This window comes from Gymnoscopelus microlampas (genome assembly GCF_963454915.1).
Source record: "Gymnoscopelus microlampas genome assembly, chromosome: 14".
Taxonomy (NCBI): Eukaryota; Metazoa; Chordata; class Actinopteri; order Myctophiformes; family Myctophidae; genus Gymnoscopelus; species Gymnoscopelus microlampas.
In genome coordinates, this window is record NC_139951.1 from 11,073,939 (window position 1) to 11,095,167 (window position 21,229).

Sequence of the window (21,229 nt, forward strand, 5' to 3'; positions counted from 1 at the left end):
TGGCAGGTACTCCTATACTGGGGCAGCACCTGTGAGCAGGGAGTGTTGGGCGGGAGGAGTAGGACAAAGGCTCCTTACGTCCTCCCGGTGGAGGCTCCTCACTGGCAGACGAGTCAGTTGGATACAAATGCAGTGACAACACACACATGTGTGTGGGGTGGACTTAACACATTGTGTGCCGAAAACGGTCCGGACCGTTTTTGACCCAATTTTATTTTTGTACGTGGGGCCCACGTGGGGCGCTCTAACGAAACTTTGGAAGCGAGCCGTTTTCGATCGGCGTTCACTCTGCAATGGTAGCCTGGTAAACCCTCCCTCCGGAAATCTCATTTCCATTTGATTTCAGGAAGGAGTCTGGCATGAACGCCCAACGAAATGAGATTTCCGGAGGGAGGGTTTACCAGGCTACTGCAATGGAGGATCGCGTTAGAAATATTATTGTTCCAGGCGTTAGTCGGGACCCTCTGCCGTCTCGCACGCACACTTTGTTTACATGCACTTCCGCGTCGGGGCTTCTACAGCACGAAACGTATCAACGTAAGTGGATGGAAGAATAGCAGGCACTGGACGTATAATATTTTAATAAACCTCTGGCACCCGATGTGTTAATAGACTAAATTGGGGAGAAAAGGGGGTAAAAGGCACAACAACGAAATAAGTTCTCTCATTCACATAACGACTTTCTCCATGTAGACCGCCTCTCTCTCGGTGGCGTGCCGCTCCACTCCGACAGCAGTGATATCATCCAGATAAATAACCACGTTTGAAAATGATCAGCACGGCCCCGATGAGCAAATCGGAAAGCTTGAGATCGGATCTTATATTATATTTGAAATTTGTGGAACTTTCTTTTTGTTTTTGCTCAAATTCGGGAGGCCAGGTTGAATGTGGTTAATGTCACTTCTCCTCTCTGGTCTGTTATAAATGATAAACTGTGACTCTTCCTCTGTTTACCAGGACAGAGAGAGAGAGAGAGAGAGTGGGGGGGGTGAGAGAGGTAGAGAGAGAAAGTTTTGCAGTCCTTGGTTACATCCAGTTTCCAAGGCAACAGGCAGGGGTTAAGAGAGAGGCGACAGTTTGGTCTTTTGTGGCACATTTTCTAAACGCTGCGTGTGCATGTGCGTGTGTGTGTGTGTGTGTGTGTGTGTGTGTGTGTGTGTGTGTGTGTGTGTGTGTGTGTGTGTGTGTGTGTGTGTGTGTGTGTGTGTGTGTGTGTGTGTGTGTGTGTGTGTGTGTGTGTGTGTGTGTGTGTGTGTGTGTGTGTGTGTGTGTGTGTGTGTGTGTGTCCGTCTCTCTGTCTGTCCATCTGCCTGTACAGTTGGACAGTCTGTCTGCGTTTCCACTAACAGTGGTATTCAGAAAGCTTTTCTCATCTGACAGTGTTCTTCTTATTCTTTGCGCAGATGATACACACATACAGTAGCAGATGTACAAGCTCACAACGTGTCACATTGCTTGTACTGTAGATCGACCAGTTTCGCTGTTTGTCGTGCAACAAAGTAGGCTATATATAGGGATTGTTTGTTTAACTGGAGGATTGTGTTATTTCTTCCAATGTTGATATCCTCTAAAAATCAAGGGTTCCCAAACTTTTCAGACCCCCCAAGATAATCATATTTGAACTGGGGACCCCCCACCCCGACAAGCACTTGGAATCGTAGGCATTAGGTTTAGTTTGACTCGGTTCCACAGATAAATATTGTGAAAACAGCCGATCTACAAGCTCACAACGCCTCGCACTGCGAGGCGTTGTGAGCTTGTAGATCGGCTGTTTTCACAATGTGTGCCTCGTTCTTACTTAATATTTGGTATTAAAAATGTCTTAAAGTCATTAAATTGTCATAGACACAGGATCTACAGTAATTGTCTCAATAGAAGAGCAGGGAGACCAAATACAGCCACCCCGATTGTATAAGTTATATTGTATAGACCATACCCGGTCGACGCATCCGTGGGGGGATATGCGCACATGATCTGGCAACCCGGGAGGCGACATTGTTTGACACATAAACGCTAATAAGAAGCTGAGATTTGATGAAATTGAAAAACGGGCTTCACAGTTCAGTTCAGATGGTAATGGTCAATGGCTGTGTGCAAAATCAGAGCAATTGGTCCAGCCACTGAGGAGAACCGGGTAGCTTCACTCACCTACCACTACAGACAGAGGTTACTAAATTATAGTAGGATTAACATACTCTACCATACATATTGTATAAGTTATATTGTATTAACATACTCTACCATACATATTGTATAAGTTATATTGTATTAACATACTCTACCATACATATTGTATAAGTTATATTGTATTAACATACTCTACCATACAGATTGGACAAAATAACATTTTGTTCACCCCAAAAAAAGTTACATATTACAGCTTTAAGACTCACTTCTTTTCTCTGGCTTTTAATCACATCTAATCGTATTTATTTCATTTTATGTGTGTGACGTTATGTAATGTAATGTTATGTTGATGTTTTAGTTTTTATCTTGCGCAGCATTTTGGTCAATCTGTGGTTGTTTTAAAAAAATAGGTTTTGATTTTGATTTGAAGTGGAGATGAAAAGCGTGCTAATTAAAAGCAGCCTTGTTAGTCACACACACTAGGGAGGAAAACGAGGTCACGGAAAACTTTCCGGCCTTGGTAAGTAAGCGGCAACCCAAAATACATGTCATGTAAAGGAATGGCAGTGGTGTAAAGTAACTAAGTACATTTACTCAAGTACTGTACTTACTGCAAGTGCACTTTGGAGGATTTTTAGCGGTGCCAACCGCTCTATGTTTGACTCTGTCCGTATGTCCGTCCGTCCGTCGTCCGTATGAGCCCGGGATGAGCACGGCAAAGAAGAAACGCATACAAACACATGCGCACACACACACACACACACACACACACACACACACACACACGGACGTGGACACTGCCTATGCCATCTCTCCTCTCATTGCCCACACGTACCACTGGTTATCAAAGAGGGGTCCAGGGACCCCCAGCGTATGTTATGTCCGAGCACGGGATGAGCACGGGATTTTAAACAACTATAACTCCAGTGTGCAGCATGCCACCAAGTCCAAATTTGGTATGTGGACTTAGACCACCAATAGGGACGAGCATGAATTTGTCAAGTTATCAAAGAGGGGTCCAGGGACCCCCAGCGTATGTTATGTCCGTCCGCCCGTATGAGCACGGGATGAGCACGGGATTTTAAACAGCTATAACTCCAGTTTGCAGCATGCCACCAAGTCCACATTTGGTATGTGGACTTAGACCACCAATAGGGACGAGCATGCATTGCTGAAGCCCCGCCCCAGGGTTCCAGGGACCCCCAGCGTATGTTATGTCCGTCCGCCCGTATGAGCACGGGATGAGCACGGGATTTTAAACAGCTATAACTCCAGTTTGCAGCATGCCACCAAGTCCAAATTTGGTATGTGGACTTAGACCACCAATAGGGACGAGCATGAATTGCTGAAGCCCCGCCCCCTCTGTCTTCCCATTGGCTGGCCTTTAAACAGCCATAACTCAAGTTCACAGCATGCTACGGAGTACACATTTTGTACATGGACTAAAAGCACCAATAGGGACGAACTGTAATTACTTAAGCCCCGCCCCCTCTGTCTGCCCATTGGCTGGGCTTTAAACAGCCATTATTCCAGTTTGCAGCATGCTACCAAGTACAAATTTGGTAAGTGGACTCAGACGACCAATAGGGACGAACTGAAATGAGTTAAGCCCCGCCCCAAAGGCACCGCTTCCTTCACACAGGGTGTGATTTTTTACTCTCCAATACTTTTACTTCTACTCCACTACGTCTCAAATGCAAATATTAAATGCTTTACTCCATCCACTACATTTATTTAAAAACTTTAGTTACTAGTTACTTTGTAGATTTAGATTATTATTATAAAACATAGCCTACATTAACCACTTCCGCCCTATAGTATATATTTTGGTATTTCGGTATATTTTGATGTCGATACTTTTGTACTTTTACTCAAGTGCATTTTGAATACGTGACTACTTGTAACAACAGAGTATATCTACATTGCAGTATTGATACTTTGACGTAAAACAGTGCTTCTTCCATCACTGTGTAATGGCCAAAGTGTGTCATGAAATTACTATGTTCCTTTTTCCGTTTCTTCTCACCACTCTCCTGGAAGCTGCAGACTGAGTTAATTTGACATGATCCTCCCCTGGCTAACCTTGTTGTTTTTAGCAAGACACTGACAAAAGCTGACAAATGTTTTCTATAAAAATTGTTTGCATAACTGCATACACACAGACGCACGCACGCACGCACGCACGCACGCACGCACGCACGCACGCACGCACGCACGCACGCACGCACGCACGCACGCACGCACGCACGCACGCACGCACGCACGCACGCACTCACACACACACACACACACATGTTTGTTTTACTATGTACTTGTGAGGGCATCAACATTTAAGGACGGCAATTTTCAGCAAATATGAATGATAATGTAAAAATGGGGGGTCATTTTTAACTCTATACCTAAAGCTGAAAATAGCCAATCTACAGGCTACAACACGTCATGCTGCGACACATTCTCTGAATGCCAAATTCCAACCCGTAACCCCAACCAGAATCTTTTCCTAATTGTAAGCCTAACTCCCCAAATATTCTATTACCATAAAACCAACAAAAGCATTCATATACACACACGCACGCATGCACGCACGCGCTCACACACACACACACACAGACGACCAGCTGCTCTTCTGCCTTTCCGTTTGTGATGTCGTTTTGTGTCGTTGCTGAAGCAACATTGACTCCTATAGAATACGTGAGTAAACAGATGCTTATTAACATGTTGTTTACTGTATCAACAGCACATTTCCTCCACGCCTATATACCAACTGCACTGGACTGCACTGTGACCTCGAGATAACAGAAGATATGATGACAGACAGACAGAGAAAAGGACAGGCAGGCAGTCAGACACATTGATATAATAAAGAGAGATACTATAAAGTCACTACAGTACATCAGGTGTCTTCAACCGGGGGTCCGGGACCCCTAGGGGGTCCTCAGAGTTACTACAGGGGGTCCACCAAATCTGTGTCTGAGAGGAGCTGTATTTACATTAACCACTTGAACCCTAGCGTCCCTATTCTGGGGAGAACTTTAGCCAAAAAATAGCCGATCTACAAGCTCACAACGCCTCGCGCCGCGAGGCGTTGTGAGCTTGTAGATCTGCTATTTTCGGCAAAGAGGTTTGGGTGTAGAGGGAAAAAAGAGCAGACCAAGTACAGAGTGAAAGGTCAAGTTTACTAAGTGCTGACGGTTTAAGTTAAATGGTTAAATGTCTGAAAATGCACATTAACATGAATCCAACATACACTGATGACAGTGCTGTCAAACAAGTCTAGGAAACTATCTATGAAATCTATGGAAAAAGTGTAATCTTCTACACTATGGAGTAGGGGTTCCCTGCTTCATTCATCTCTCAGCTAAGGGGTCCTTGGGCTGAAAAACGTTGAAGACCCCAGCAGTACATAATGGAGAGAGACAGAGAAAGGGAGTTTTCAGACATACATAGAGACAGACAGAGAGACAGAGAGAGAGAGAGAGATTATGTGGCTGAAATGATGCGAGAGAACAACACACTATTCATTGAACCAACACGTACATTTGAAGAAAGCTAATTCAAGGCAAAGACGAGAAGGAAGGAAATAGAGAGTGGACAGGAAATGCAAGCTGGGAGACGGATTTAGACAGCCATAGATAGGCTCTGAGAACGTGTGGTGCACACCTCGTGTCACTGCAAAACACACACTCACGTTTTCACCATGTGCTTCCCACTGTGCATCACTCTCTCTGTGTGTGTGTGTGTGTGTGTGTGTGTGTGTGTGTGTGTGTGTGTGTGTGTGTGTGTGTGGGGCGCTTGGAGCGTAAATACAATCTGGCTGAGCCATGGTTTGTATTTGTTCGTCAGCACCTGGACATGAATACTGTATGTACACACACACACACACACACACACACACACACACACACACACACACACACACACACACACATGTTTGTATTACTACATATGTGAGGACATCAATATTTTAGGAAGGCAATATTATCATTGCCATTTTAACATTTTTGGTCATTTTCAATCACGACCCTGAAGGAAAATGCACGCGCGAACGCTAGGTACATTCCCAGTGCCCCTCCATGTTGCTGCCCGTTATACACCGGTGGTCCTCAACATGTGGGTCTCAGGGGGGTCAGTGAAGTGACGATTTAAGGACATATAAGACCTTTTTAATAAAAAATAAAAAAGATTCTTACTGTATCAAAAGTAATCAACAAACTGTACTATAAAAACTGGTCAAACATTGGCCAAATTGTCAACTAATATAAGAAAGAGGAAAGAATTTGAAAATAGCCTAATGCAGATTTTTTCTCAAAATGTATCTGTGGAACCGCGTCAAACTATTTGTAATGCCTCAACTCCCACAAGTACTCCTACATGTGCTTGTCAGGGTGGGGGGTCCCCATTTCAAATATGTTTATTTTTGGGGGGTCCCCATTTGAAATGTGATTATTTTGGCGGTTCGCGGCCGGAAAAGGTTGAGATTACCATTGTCATAATATAAACAATGAAAAACATACGCTGTGCTCAGGAAGAAAGAAAACGACTAACTCTAACCACCACCTGAACCTTTTCCTAACCCTGAAGCTCGTTACACGTCCAGGAGCGACGCGAATAAACGATGCAAAAAAACTTGTCACGATAATTTCACGACAAATCTTTATTTCGGTGATTCATAGAGGTTGAGGATTTTATTTGCGGCGAAAATGTTACCTCGAAAAAAACATTATGTGCATGTACTCAATTTAAATGAATGTGAATTAATCGCAAAACAAATAAACGCTCCTGGTTTGTACGGCCGTTAAATCCCCAATGTGTTTCTGTTGTGAGGACCAGGAAAACTCTCCTCACAATGTCAAATTCTGCTATACTTGTGGGGACACTTGACCCTGTCAAGTCTAGTAATACAACACATGGGGTCGACAACCAATCTCTCTCTTTTCTCTCTATCTCTCTCACACACACACACACACGCACGCACACGCGCGCACACGCACACACACGTGTGTCAGCAGTGTTTTGGTGCAGCAGGGCGATCAGCTGTGCACTAAAGCGCACTGTCAGTCAGCCACGTGCCGGTTAGAGTGACTCAGGACCGGAGCATCACACGCGCGCACACACACACACACACGCACACGCACACAGACACACGCATGTGAGCACTGTCTTTAGGGACCGGAACAGGACACGCTGTATATGTTGTTGTGGTTAGTAGGCTAGGAAAGATATGCATCTGCGTATGTATGTACGTACACACGCACGCGAGAACACGTATACACACACACACACACACACACACACACACACACACACACACACACACACACACACACACACACACACACTCACACGTACATGCTGTCTTCTCCGATATCCCTGTAGTACAGTACATGCATCTGTCTGTCCTCAGGATAATGTGAACACATCACATGGCACAAAAACAAAACGTGTTTTTATCCAATTAGAAGTGCAATTCTATGCTCTGTGTGCATTGTTTTTTTGTTTTGTTTTCATTCAGTATGTTTTGGTTAACCCATTAAGACCTGAGGCCGATTATAAAATCCTAACTAACTATATTAGTTTTCTGAAAAACGTATGTTGTGATCAATAGTTTCATGTCAAGATTTATATGTATTTGGCCTCCGACCCCATCTGAAAATGTCTTGTTCCAGGGACCCCCAGACGCAAAGATTTGAGTTAAAAAATATATTGATAAAGAAAGAAAAAAAAATATGCAAAGATTTGCACACATTTCACGATTTTCCTAAAATAGAAGAACTTGCTATGAGCTTGTATACCTGCTATTTTTTAATAGCCAACCAATGTGCTATGTCTCTGCTGTCCGGCAGGAACCAAAAATGTTCAGGAAATGAAAAAAACAAAACATCATTGATAAGAACAGCTAAATGGACCTCCAAGCTCACAATGAGGTTGGAGGTCAAAAGGGGGTGGAGCCTGGAGTCAGCAAAACCAGCTAACTCCACCCCCCTTTGCTGGAGTTTGCTGGTTTAGCAGAAAGTTTGAGGATCCAATGGAGTTAGCAGGTTTTGTCAGAAGCACTTTTTAATACTTTTCATTAGTTCAATATTTTTTTTATCAACACACAGACGTAAAGGGTGTTCAATAGCACTGATTTATGGGAAAAAAATGCAAAAGCGGAGTTAGCTGGTGCCTGCGGACAGCAACGATGTACAGTATAGCTAAAATCTAAGATGACATGGATGCTTTCCCGGTTTTAATGGGTTCATTATGTAGCCATAGCCTACTGTATATTATGTGCAGTGCAATGTGAAATACACCACGTTTTTCACATCCGTATGGTTCTCATGAGATTCAGATGTCTTTAGAAAACATTATTGCATGAATGAAAGAAGCTTTTTCCAGGTTATACAGTAGATTAGATGTAGGATCACTCTAAAATGATATAGAATCCAAAGAAACAATAGTTTCTTGCTGTAGAGTAGTGGTTCTCAACCTTTTCAGGCCGCGACCCCCCAAAATAATTATATTTGAACTGGGGACACCCCACCCTGACAAGCACGTGGAATTGTAGGCATTGCATTTAGTTTGACTCGGTTCCACAGATAAATATTGAAAATAGCCTCGCTTGCAGTGGAGTAAAAGTACAATATTTGCCTCTGAGATGTAGTGGAGTATAAGTAAAAGTATTGAAAATTGGAAATACTCCAGTAAAGTAACAGTACCTCAATTTAAGTACAGTACTTGAGTAAATGTACTTCATTACTTTACACCACTGCCATTTGCCCGTGTTCGGGGGAGAGAAGCCGGGTTGGGATGGTCATATTTGTCACTGCATGTAATCCTACAGGCTTGGGCAGCACCTGTCAGCAGGGAGCAAGTACGACGGAGGCTCTACGTCCTCCCGGTGGGGGCTCCTCGCTGGCAGGTGAGTCAGTAGGATGCAACAGCAGTGACAATACAGAAATATGTCTGGGGAGGAATTAATTGGCGTAACGATTAAATTGGGGAGAAATGGGCATAAAAAAGGAAAGAAGGATGAAGTAACTTGTATTGAAACGTTTAGACAGTATGCTTTAAATTATGCTTTTATTGTACGATGGTGTCGAATGACGAAAATATATATAAATAAGTATAAATCAGGCTGAAAACGGTTCCGTCTTGTTGTGAATCTTTGGTGTGAACTAGGCTAAACCATTTAAACCCCATATCATATGGTTGAGAAGAGTCCCTCAGGTCTTTTCTGTTATTGTGGGGAAAGCTTTCGCTGAAAATAGCAGATCGACAAGCTCACAATGTCACACGGGGGGACCGGGCCTTTTCGGCCCGGGCACCGCTGCTCTGGAAGGCCCTACCCTTGAACCTTAGGTTAGCAGAGTCAGTATCCTCTTTTATTACACGGCTTGGTTGAATGCTCGATTCTGATTGGTCAGTCATCGGTCATTATTTCTGGATAATGACCGATGATAATGACCGGTGAGACCGACGAGGAAACTGTGTAATCAGAGACTCAGAGCACCTGCTTGTGCCAACCTGCGCTGCTTGGTTTTATGACATGACAGCCATGTAAACAAACAACCAATGTCATTTACAACTAAACGTTGCTCTCAAGAATGTTTTTGAAAACATTTGAAATTAGAAATAGACGATGCAATGACCGAAAAGTGATTCTATTTGATCCACCGCACTTCCTTGTTTATCGTGGCACAACAACGGGGGAATACCAAAACGCTCGCCCCAAAACACAGTCGCCCCGGGGCAAATCCGGCGGTATTTCAGGCAAATTGGCAGTAAATAGAATGGGGGGTGAGTGTGTTTTGGGGCGAATTTTTTTCCATTTCGTCATTTGTTTTTGCGAGGCGAACTTGTCCGCCCAGCCCAATACTTATGGAATACTTTCATTGCCGTAAGCAAGGAAATACTTCGTTTTGTTGTTACTTTTGGGTAAATGTATTTATGTATTTATTAAGTAGCCGTGTAATAAGCGGGATAATGCATGGGGAGGTAGTCATTATTGAAATTTAAAGCCCTTCAGGGCGATTAACCACCTCGGCTGCGCCTCGGTGGTTAATCGCCCTGTCGGGCTTTAAATTTCAATAATGACTACCTCCCCATGCATTATCCCTTGCTTAAAGGCATTGTAGGGAACATTAAGCCTAAATTTAAAAAATATGTATATATATATTTTTTGCATTTTCTCCCCTCTATCAGCCACTATATAATGATGCTGGGGTGTTTTCCTTCATTGAAACACAGTCCTCTGTCTGAAATCCGTATTTTCCCTTCTGTTTATGTTCATGTTGTTTATGTCCGGGTCGTAAATTAACGCACGCATGTGCGTGTCCGTGCGCGTCCGTGCCCGTATCAACTTTTTACTTTCGGTTTTAAAACGCTCTCAAACTTCTTTTTTGAGGCACATAATTTACTTTTAAAAAATCGTTTGGATAGAATTTAGTTGTTTAGCTTCATATATGTGGTCAATTTATCATGAAAGAGCCTATTTAAAAATATAAATTCAGAGAACCGTAGGGTCGGGCATTTCCGCGAATTGTATCCGCATAAGGCAACCTATTTTGGGCTTGACTCATTTAAAAAGTCCCCCCTGCGTCACCCCCTGGTGGTCGGGGAAAAGAACTGCTGGAGGGGCGGTGTTTGACAACAGTTTTTTTCTTTATTTATGTCTGAACTCCCTACAATGCCTTTAAATCGCTTTTGAAAACACATCTGTATATAAAGTGTTTTTCCTAAGGATTGTTTTATGGACTGACTTTAAATGCCGTTTTTATGTTTTTGTTTTCTTATGTTTTCTTATTTTATTCTTTCTCCTGCTGATGTTTTTCGGTTTTTAATCATGTATGTAAAGCACTTTGTAACTTTGTTTGGAAAAGCGCTATACAAATAAAATTCATTCATTCATTCATTCACAACGCGTCGTTGTGAGCTTGTCGATCTGCTGTTTTCCTGCGAAAGCCCTCCCACACAAACACAACAAATATATATGTTGCTATATACTGTACATAGCAACAGGAACCCCAAACGGGGTTCCCGTCCTTAAAGGTACAGTATAGTTACAAATAGGGGTTCCTGCCCAAAATGGGTTAAGTACAGAGCAAACGGTAAAGGTGAAACTTGCAGGTGAACCTTGTATGCTCTTGGGAGGGGACTTCTGGTTACATGTGACATAATGTGTGAGAATGTGTACAGTGCACAGTGTAGGGCTTTGTGTGTGTGTGTGTGTGTGTGTGTGTGTGTGTGTGTGTGTGTGTGTGTGTGTGTGTGTGTGTGTGTGTGTGTGTGTGTGTGTGTGTGTGTGTGTGTGTGTGTGTGTGTGTGTGTGTGTTCAGACAGAGGTTGTATCAGCCTCTGGTCTCAGAGTAGACGATCGCATTGTGTGATAGAGAGGCCCCCTCTCGCCTCCGGGTGAAGGGGAGGAATCTCATGGGATGGCACTGTACCTTTTTACATGTACTCTATACATGGACATACACATAGCCCTGTCACAATTATTACATAATCGCCTAATCGCAATTATTTGAGATTGTCGCAATAATATTTTTGCATAATCGTCGTGATCGTCATAATATTTCCATGTTGAAAGAATTAGAAAAATTCAACTTTCGTTTAGAAAGCCTGCCTAAAAACCAAACGGAAATATAATTTCTATTCATAATGTTCTAATGTTCAACGACAGAAACTAAATTAAATCGTTGACCGCAATCTTGTCTTCCTGTGTGATGTGGATTTTCATCTTAAGCAGCTTTAATGCCGGTGTATTTTTCTGAGAACAGTCTGAAGATCGGATCCAGTTTCTGAAAGGTTCCATTTGGTAAAAAGAATTGCGCTCTCAGAGCTCTCAGGTCCATTCGGTTCCCAACTATCAGTAATTTAGCTGGGGACCCCCTGGAACCCCCGTCAAGGACCACTCTGAGAAGCATTACGTTAAACTGACCCTGACTCCGCCTTAATTAACCCATTAAGACCTGAGGCGATTCTTAAAAAAGGTCTAAATCTCAACAGTTTTTTGAAAAAAATCTGGAAAATATTTTTTCAAGATTTTTCAAAAATAGCAGATCTACAAGCTCATAGCGTGGCACTCGGTGCCGCGCTATGAGCTTGTAGATCTGCTATTTTTGAATAGCCCAAAGAAATCTTAAAATGAGACGCAGATGCGTCCCCGGTCTTAATGGGTTAAATGTATGATTCTGTGGGTTGATGTTATATCTGTGTATCTTAACGTATGCCTTTGATAATCAATATTTAAATGTTTGTTTCTGTGGATTCTGTTTCTGTGGATTCTATGTTAATCTGTATATTAACTTAAGCCCTTGAAGGGTTCAATGTTGTGCAAATACTCTTATGCTCTGCTTCAGGGGGGGTTAGTCATCTCAGATTCTGTGTCATGCTTGCACAGATAATCTGTACTATACAGGAGTCACACCGCCTTATGGACTTAGATAACTCCATCTCCGACTAGCTTGGCCCCAGCTTGACCCCAGCTTGACCATCAATTGCACTCTGTCAGAAAGCTGATGGTGTCTTTCTGTCTTCCTGGTCTTTCTGTCGTGATGATGAATTGACTACATAGGACCACAATGGAAAAGACCCCCCCAGGGCTCTTTGTGTTATCCTTTTAGCGTCATTAAATTGTACATGCCATGCTGTTCTCATCTTGTTAATGAAGTGTTCAATCAATCAATCAATGAGGTCAACAGTGTGATGTCACAGGGGTCATGGACCACGGCTGTTCTGTAACCAAATAGACCCGTAAGGGGGAAGAAGTACTCAAATGTTTTACTTAAAAAAAAGTATTAATACCACAGTGTAGAAATACTCTGTTACAAGTAATACTTAAAGTACAAAAAGTAAAAGTACTCATTGCGCAGAATGTCCCATTTCACACGTTTTCAAAATGTATAGAAATCTTTTGAAAATAGCCGATCTACAAGCTTGCGACGTGTTGTGAGCTTGTAGATCGGCTATTTTCAAACATCCAAAAGTATATAAAGTGCTGAAGTGGTCAATGTAATAATAATCAAAATCTGCAAAGGAACTAGTAACTCAAGTTTTCAAATAAATGTCGTGGAGTAAAAGTACAATATTTGGATCCGAGATGTGGTGGAGTAGAAGTAAAAGTATTGGAAATTGGAAGTACTCCAGTAAAGTAAAAAAAAAAAAGGCTCACAATTGTACTTAAGTACAGTACTTGAGTACAATGTACTTAGTTACTTTCCGCCACTGCATTTGGTTACATTGTGTACTCAGGTCAGCCTGTACAGTACAGTATATATGTACACTTTGCCTATACACTATCTATAGGGTTGTGTTTGCATTATACCAAACCCGACACCCCGCGGCCCTTCTCGTCGGCCCGGGCCTGCCGCCTGTCAAACAACACTCAGATTGACGAGCTTTGAAACCCAGCCCGGTGACATGTAATCGCAGATCGCACACACATCGTATGATCGTCTCTGTCGGTGTGGAAACCTCACATGTCCAGAAAACTGTTCCCTTTTCAGGATTTGAATTCAAAAGCGGCACTTATCGCATGCCTCCCATACTGTAGTATGATCAAGCAAGGGCGCTAATTCACGAAAACACACATAAAGTTAGTGTAATAGACCATATTCACACGGTGGCCATTTTGGAATTTAACATTGAAAATGCCACCCGTTGCCGTGGAAACCGGGGTGGCGTTTCATTAACTTAATAGCAATATGGCCGCCGTGTGAATATGGTCTATTGAGTGTCTTTAGGTGAAAGAACAGCTACAGGTTAGGAACATTGTTTGCACCTGTGCTGATTACCTATATCCCCTGCACCTGTTAAAGGCCTCTGAAGTGTGCTGTCTGTGTCAGTTCAATCTATGAAGTCTACCAGTAAAGACCTATGTTTGAAAGCTCACCCAAGTGTGGTTATTTAAGGCCACATCCACACGGAGACGTTTTTTTAAAATGTCACAGAGCCCTTTTCAAAAGGTTTACCGTACACACGGAATCGTCTCAAGAAATGTGTGTGTCCTCCACACGAAACCACCGAAAACACCACAAATCCACTGAAAACGCGGCGCATGCGGGTTAAGCGAGAGTTGGAGCTATAGCGTCATCGGTTCAGGAAAGATGCGTCTTCAGGTGTACACGCGGAGACGCAAGGGTGACGTCTTCAGAGTTATTCACTCTGGGACCCGGTTTCAAAAATAAGCGCATTCGCGGACCCAAAACGCCGGCTCCATGTGGACGAAACGTCTAAACGATTAAAAACTTTTGCGGATTCACCTAAAAACGTCTCCGTGTGGATGTGGCCTTAGAGTCACCAGTATATTACAGTTAGAATATGGAGATAAGAGGTTCCTGCCCCGACAGCATTGTACATTCAGAGAGAGAGAGACACAAAGGAGACCTCTCGGTGTCATATCGTGTGTCTTTGTTAGCGAGGGTGAGAACGCCATTGTCCGTGCTTGTGTACTGTACTTACATTTGTGGGGGGGGACGCAAAGAGGGACTCCCTTCTTCCCTTATGTAGAGTGGAATGACACACCAGAAAAGGTGGGATTTCACTGGAACGCACTTTGTGGGTTTTTTCCACGGAGCATCAACTGTTATGCAATGCAATGGGTGGAAGTAAAAGCGAAGTGGTAGCGAAGTAAAAGTAGCAATGCCACAGGGTAAAAATACTTTGTGACAAAGTTACAACGTCCTGCGTTCAAAATCTTACTGAAGTCAAACTACAATGGCATTAGATCGAAATATACTTGAAGTACCAAAAGTAAACGTACTCATTGAATGGCTCATTTCACTTAGAAAATAGCTGATCTACAAGCTCTCAAAGCGTCGCAATGTGACGCGTTGTGCACTTTGTAAATCAGCTATTTTTGATAGGGGGAAGTCTAGGGCTTAATTGGTTAATGTATGTTTTGTAATAATAATCTAAATCTACAAGCAACTTGTAACTAAAAGATTTAAAAATATTTTAGTATAATAGTTTGTAGTGGAATAAAAAGTGCAATATTTGCCTCTGAGATTATTGGAAAAATGGACATTCTGTACTCAAGTAAAGTAAAAGTACCTCAAACTTTTACTCCTGTTCAGCACTTGAGTAAATGTACTGTACTTAGTTACTTTCCACCACTGCGGAGCAGGGGGCTGTCATGCGAAGCCCTCGCCACGGAATCCTCACGAAGCACTTAAGCAGTGGTTTACTCAGGATCACCGCCATGTTGGACCCGGGACAGGAAAACGGATCGTTTAAGTATAACGTCCCTTTTTCCGCCTCCTCGGGACTGAGTAAATAAAATGCCTGGCTTCCGTGGCATGTCAGGATGTTCGACATCATACCGTGACCGGGACCGAGAGGAGATGGAAGGTGGAAACACCACAACTATTCAACTGCTCTCCAACATCGTGGCATGACTTTTTGGAATCGTGCTCCTCACCTTCCGGAGCCCAAAGAGTTCGAAACTTTTAACCTGTGTTGTCAGATTTTGTGAGAGAAATAAGCAACCGCAGGTCTAGGAAAACAAGGCAGAAAGAAGCGACTAGTGCACTTAAAACCTACAGTAGCTATACTGCATACATCGGCTATTTGAAAATAGACGATCTACAAGCTCATAACGCGTCGCGATTGAAACATTCTAACAACTCAAATCTGGTACGGGGCTCCCCTGGCACGAAACATTTTCACATGGGGTTTACGGAGAAATACACCTTAAATTGGGGGTCAGGGGTCATCAATATGTCCGTACAAAGACAGATGTGTCCATGGCAAAGACTTGGCGTCGTCCGTGGCAATTATTTTTTCCACCATTATAATGTTCTTATTTTGATCATAAGAGCCAATTACTGAATGTCAAGTCTCCTCAGAATATGTATGACACTGATTTACCATGACACTATGTATGGAGCATTAGGAGTCCACTAGGACTAGTTCTCAAATGTTTTATTTGCAAGGACCCCCTTAACTCTTGAGAGTGTACAAATGGAACCAAATGTTCCAGTGTGTACAATGTTCCAGTGTACAAATGGAACCAAATGTTCCATTTGTCCACAAATGTTATAACCAAACATATTATGGTCATTCAGGGCTAGCTCTCTGCGTCTCTGGTCATTTTATTGTCCACTCATTTTGTATGTCCGTGGCAAAAATGGAATTTTGACAAAAATGTCCACCACAAGCCAGCGATTACCCCTGTTGGGGGTCCATGACATGAACATATTTGAGAACCACTGGTTTAAATAATAATAAAACACTTTGGAAACAAGCCCAAAAAAACACAACCCGCAACTACTGTACCACAATTTTGAAGCAACTTTACCAAAAAAAAAGCTGAAAGTCAGTGGACATGGCAACGTTGCTTTGAATCCCTAGCCAAGTTAGGGTTGACAACTAACCTGAAATTCAAATAAGCGACGGGCTTCCTTTATTTACAAGAAGAATTATGGATGACCTGAAGAAGAGAACATCTCACTGAATAATGTACAGTTTTTGTATATTTCATTAAACCACTTGAACCCCATCGTCCATATTCTGGGGGAGAACATTAGCCAAAAATAGCAGACGAGGAGACGAAATGCGTACGTAAATGAAAATAATAAAAACCCTAAGAACGTTTATTTTGTGAGTGCGGACTGTTCTTTAAGACTGGTAAACCCGTCCCAGAGCCATATTGTCTCTAAAAACAACTCTGGAATGAATCACCACCGTTCAACTCCAGATGTATTCCTCTGCTACACCAACACAAAGAGCAGAACACCAACGTGTTCTGCAGAACACCACCGTGTTCAACGTGTTCGTGGTGTGACAAGAACCACTTCAATAAACACTCAACTCTTTCATTTCTACACCTGTCTAATAGGCTCTATGCACAGCCGCCATATCGGAAAGAAATGGGGCTTCTTCCTTACTTCCTGAATTCACAGGTGTTACCAATGATGCTAATTAAGGCTCTGTTCCATTCTGGTCAAACAGAGTCAGGGTGCTGATATTGTGCATGTTGGCTCACTGGAAACTACACCTAGTGGGTCTCAAAGTGTGGTCCAGGGACCCTCATGGTTCCTTGAGGGGGTTCCAAATGGACCCTTACGGGGTGTGTAACTCTGAGAGTGTACAAATGGAACCAAATGGACCCGTATAAAGTTAAAACGTATGAGAACCACGCTGTGCTACACCAAATGGAACAGAGCTTTCATTAGTATCATTGGTAACACCTGTGAAGGAAGTGAGGAAGACTCTGAGCATAGAGCCTACTCGGGATGAAGTTGATTGATTGAAACCTTTGTTTATCCTCAGAATAAGGTCTGGGCCTCCAATGTGTACGAGGAAGCCAAGATCCCTGTTAGACATTGATATGACATCCACCCCCAATCTGTTTTCTATAATTGTGTGAAATCCATGGGCTCGCCTTACCCTCACAAACGCCCACGGGGAGCCATTTGAAACTCAGTTCGCTTTTGTTCGTCCAAAACGAGGTTAAGCGAGAGCTGTTGCCACCCAACGCGGTACAGTTGGTATAGTTCAGATATTATGACTGAGTTACAAGTGGAAAACTACTGTACGCCACAGAAGACGGAGAAACTGGTCATGGAATCCCAGAGTGATAGGGGGTTTAACCCATTAAGACCGGGAAAGCATAATTTTAGATGTTAACCACTTTAATTATCTTATTCTTTGGCTATTCAAAAATAGCAGATCTACAAGCTCATAGCGCGGCACCGAGTGCCGCGCTATGAGCTTGTAGATCTGCTATTGTTAGAAAAATCGTGAAAATGTTTGCAAATCTTTGAATATATGTATTTTTTCAAGCGAACATTTTAACTCAAAACTTTGCTTCTGGGGATTCTACAAATGTCTTCTAAAAAAAACAGTTTCCTGAAGAAAAAAAAAACGTATGTTGCTATAATATCAGTGGTTCTCAAAACTTTTCATGTCAAGGACCACCCAAAATTATATGTATTTGGCCGCGGACCCCCCCATCTCTAAATATGTTGTTCCAGGGACCCCCAGAAGCAAAGATTTGTGTTACAAATGTTCGCTTTAAAAATATCTATACACATTCAAAGATTTGGCAAAAAAAATCAAGATTTTTCAAAAATAGCAGATCTACAAGCTCACCGAGTGCCGCACTATGAGCTTAAGGTCTTAATGGTTTAAGCCTGGGCGTGGCAACGCACAGAACACTGGCCTGGGAACATGGGATGTCAGTGGAAAAGTGATACAAGGGAAGGCGATGATCTGAGATCCCGTGGCCTAATTAGCAGGACCCCCCCCCCCTCCCCCCACCTCCACCCTCCCCTCCTGCCCATGGCAGAGACGGAGAGAAGGAGGAAGGAATGGAAAGTTGGAGGTCACAGCAAGACGGGGTCCAAGTTCCGGCTCTCAAACTACAGGGACGACTCACCGCATTGTTCCACATTCTGTCAATTAAGGCTGTCACACATGACCGCCTCTAGTTGATTTAATTACATGCTGTACATCTCACACTCTTCTCTTCTCTTTCTCTCCTCCTCTTTCTCTTCTCTTCTCTTCTCTTCTCTTCTCTTCTCTTCTCTTCTCTTCTCTTCTCTTCTCTTCTAGTACCAACTCACTTTTCTAGTTTGGGATGGCTTGGTATTTAAGATATTTTTTGTCCTCTGTAGGCTAAATAATAGCTATTTGTATTTTTTGATGACATGTTTTAATGTGTTTATATTTTATGCTCTGTTGAGTAATTGAATAGGAATAGGACCACAATGGAAACAAGACGACGGGACTTTTTTTGTGTTATCCTTTTGGCCCGAGTGTTTTATCTGTACTTCCGTGCTGTTTACATTTTTAGTAAAGTATTCAATCAAAGAACTCAAAAATTCTCTTCTCTTCTCTTTTCTCCTCTTCTCAGGTCTACCTTATGGTTGGGAACAGGCGTACACAATGGAAGGGGCGAAGTACTACATCAAGTAAGAGACTGGTTGCTCAGGACAGGAGGGATTGAAGTTTTCAGTTTTTCACAATTGCTAAAAACCAAAAAAAAAAATTAAACACAAAAAACGATCCTTCAAACTACAAAGCCTCTGATCCTTAATGTCAGAATTGCCTCCAAACCATTATAATCTGAGCTCATAATCAAACAAAAATGCTGTCAGATGGCCTGTTAGTGAACACTAGAGCATTCATTGAGTTGTTGTTGACAACTGTGTTGTAGTTGTGTAACGTGTTGTGTTGTAAAATAGTAAACACGTTACACAACTACAAGTGCATCACAGTGTGAAATGATTTTAGTGACTGAGAATGTGTTTAGAGCAGGGGTCTTCAACGGGCGGTCCGGGACCCCTATGGGGTCCTCAGAGCTACTATAGGGGGTCCGCCAAATCTTTGTGTGATATGATTTTTTGTTTTACATTAACCACTTCAACCCTAGCATCCCTATTCTGAGGGGAACATTAGCTGAAAATAGCAGATCTACAAGCTCACAAGGCCTCGCAGCGCGAGGCGTTGTGAGCTTGTAGATCTGCTATTTTTGTGCAAAGAGGGATAGGTGTAGAGGGAAAAAAGAGCAGACCAAGTAAAAAGTTTAATCTGAAACACAATTTTATACAATATAGAGGGGGTCGCTGCTTCATCTCTCTCTCTCAGCTGGGGGTCCTTGGCCTGAAAAACGTTGAAAACCCCTGGTTTCGAGCATTGGTTCCCAACCTGTGAGTCGAAGCCGACTGGTGCAGGTGGGCCATGAAGATATTGCAAGTGGGCCCCCAAATAATAATAATAGTTTTATGATAATATAACTTTAATATTAAACACAAGTAAAAACAAAAAAGTCCTTGGTAGTATATTATGTTGGTTGCATTGATCCAAGCCAGAACAAAATTGATCGATTGATCAATAAAAGATAAAATAAGCAAGCTCCGTAAATGCATCCATCTGACCACTTAATACGGCAGACATTTGGTTGCCTTGTCAAGTGGTCAGATGGGTGGACCGTGAACCGTGAGCGATGATATATAGCGATTCCTTAACGATTCCTATATAAATTATATATACTAGACCATACCCGGTCGACGCATCCGTGGGGGGATATGCGCACATGATCTGGCAACCCGGGAGGCAGTTCGTCCCATAGCTGGGCAGCCCCGTAACCATGGCGACAGTGTTTTACACATAAACGCTAATAAGAAGCTGAGATTTGATGAAATTGAAAAACGGGCTTCACAGTTAAGTTCAGATGGTAATGGTCAATGGCTGTGTGCAAAATCAGAGCAATTGGTCCAGCCAGTGAGGAGAACCGGGTAGCTTCACGTACTCACGTGCTCACCTACTCACCACTACAGACAGAGGTTACTAGAATTATAGTAGGATATATATATTTTTCCTAATAATTTTGACCTGTAATTTTTTTTTTTTTTTTTTTTACTCTGTTAGTTATAGTTTGAGAACCACTCAGTAGCTCTGACAGCGTGATAAAAAACGGTTCCAGAAATAGTTCCAGAACCCGATTCCGGTTCCTTAATGTTGGATCTGGTTCCTCCGGTTCCGGATCCCAATTAACCCTATCAGTGACGGCTTGTTTGTTTTTTGTGTGTTTCCTCTCTCTCCTGCTCGTGGCTTATAGTCACGTGACCCAGACCACGTCGTGGAGCCGCCCTGTGGGCAGCAGGGCGCCAACGGGTCCTCCAATGGAGACGGAGATAGGGGGAGGAGAGGAGGGGGAGAGGGAGGAGCCGGTGGAGAGACGACACCCGTCGGTGGAGACGGAGATGTAGACCATGGATGGACGTATGGCCCATGATGCCAGCTCAGCCCACAACCTGCCAGGCCATATAGAGCTAGTGGTTCTCAACATCAGGTGGACCACTGTGTGGTATACCCTCTCGTTAAATGAGCACTGAGTGTTTTACAGTGTGGATTTAGGGGTCCCCAGAGATTTAAAAGACGACTTAAAGGGATAGTTCACCCAAAAAAAAAAAATGTTTCTACTGATTGTGATTAGTCACCCCATGAAGACTTGAATTCATGGATCATTTTTTGTTTTTGTTGCATTCCTAAGCCAATAATTTGAGGTAGGCAGCGGTTTCCGGTGGGAGACACAAAGGAGACTCTTTGTGTCTCCTACCGGAACCTCTGCCGGTTGGAGACCAAAATTAAACTACATGTAAAAGAATAATAT

The 21,229-nt window shown here is 42.8% G+C and overlaps 1 protein-coding gene across 3 annotated transcripts in view; it reads left to right on the forward strand.

Annotated features, from left to right (window-relative positions):
• The window catches only part of stxbp4 (syntaxin binding protein 4), a 205,876-nt gene extending 184,977 nt beyond the window's left edge, over positions 1–20,899 (forward strand). For 2 of the 3 annotated variants that reach the window (XM_084079221.1, XM_084079223.1), the window contains 3 exons: positions 8,951–9,028; positions 18,968–19,025; positions 20,675–20,899. In XM_084079221.1, the coding sequence (XP_083935347.1) occupies positions 8,951–9,028; positions 18,968–19,025; positions 20,675–20,825 (287 nt within the window). In that variant the 3' untranslated portion in view covers positions 20,826–20,899. The remainder of the gene's footprint in view (positions 1–8,950; positions 9,029–18,967; positions 19,026–20,674) is intronic. The other variant, XM_084079222.1, reaches the window with a different exon arrangement.
• The last annotated feature ends 330 nt before the right edge of the window (positions 20,900–21,229 follow it).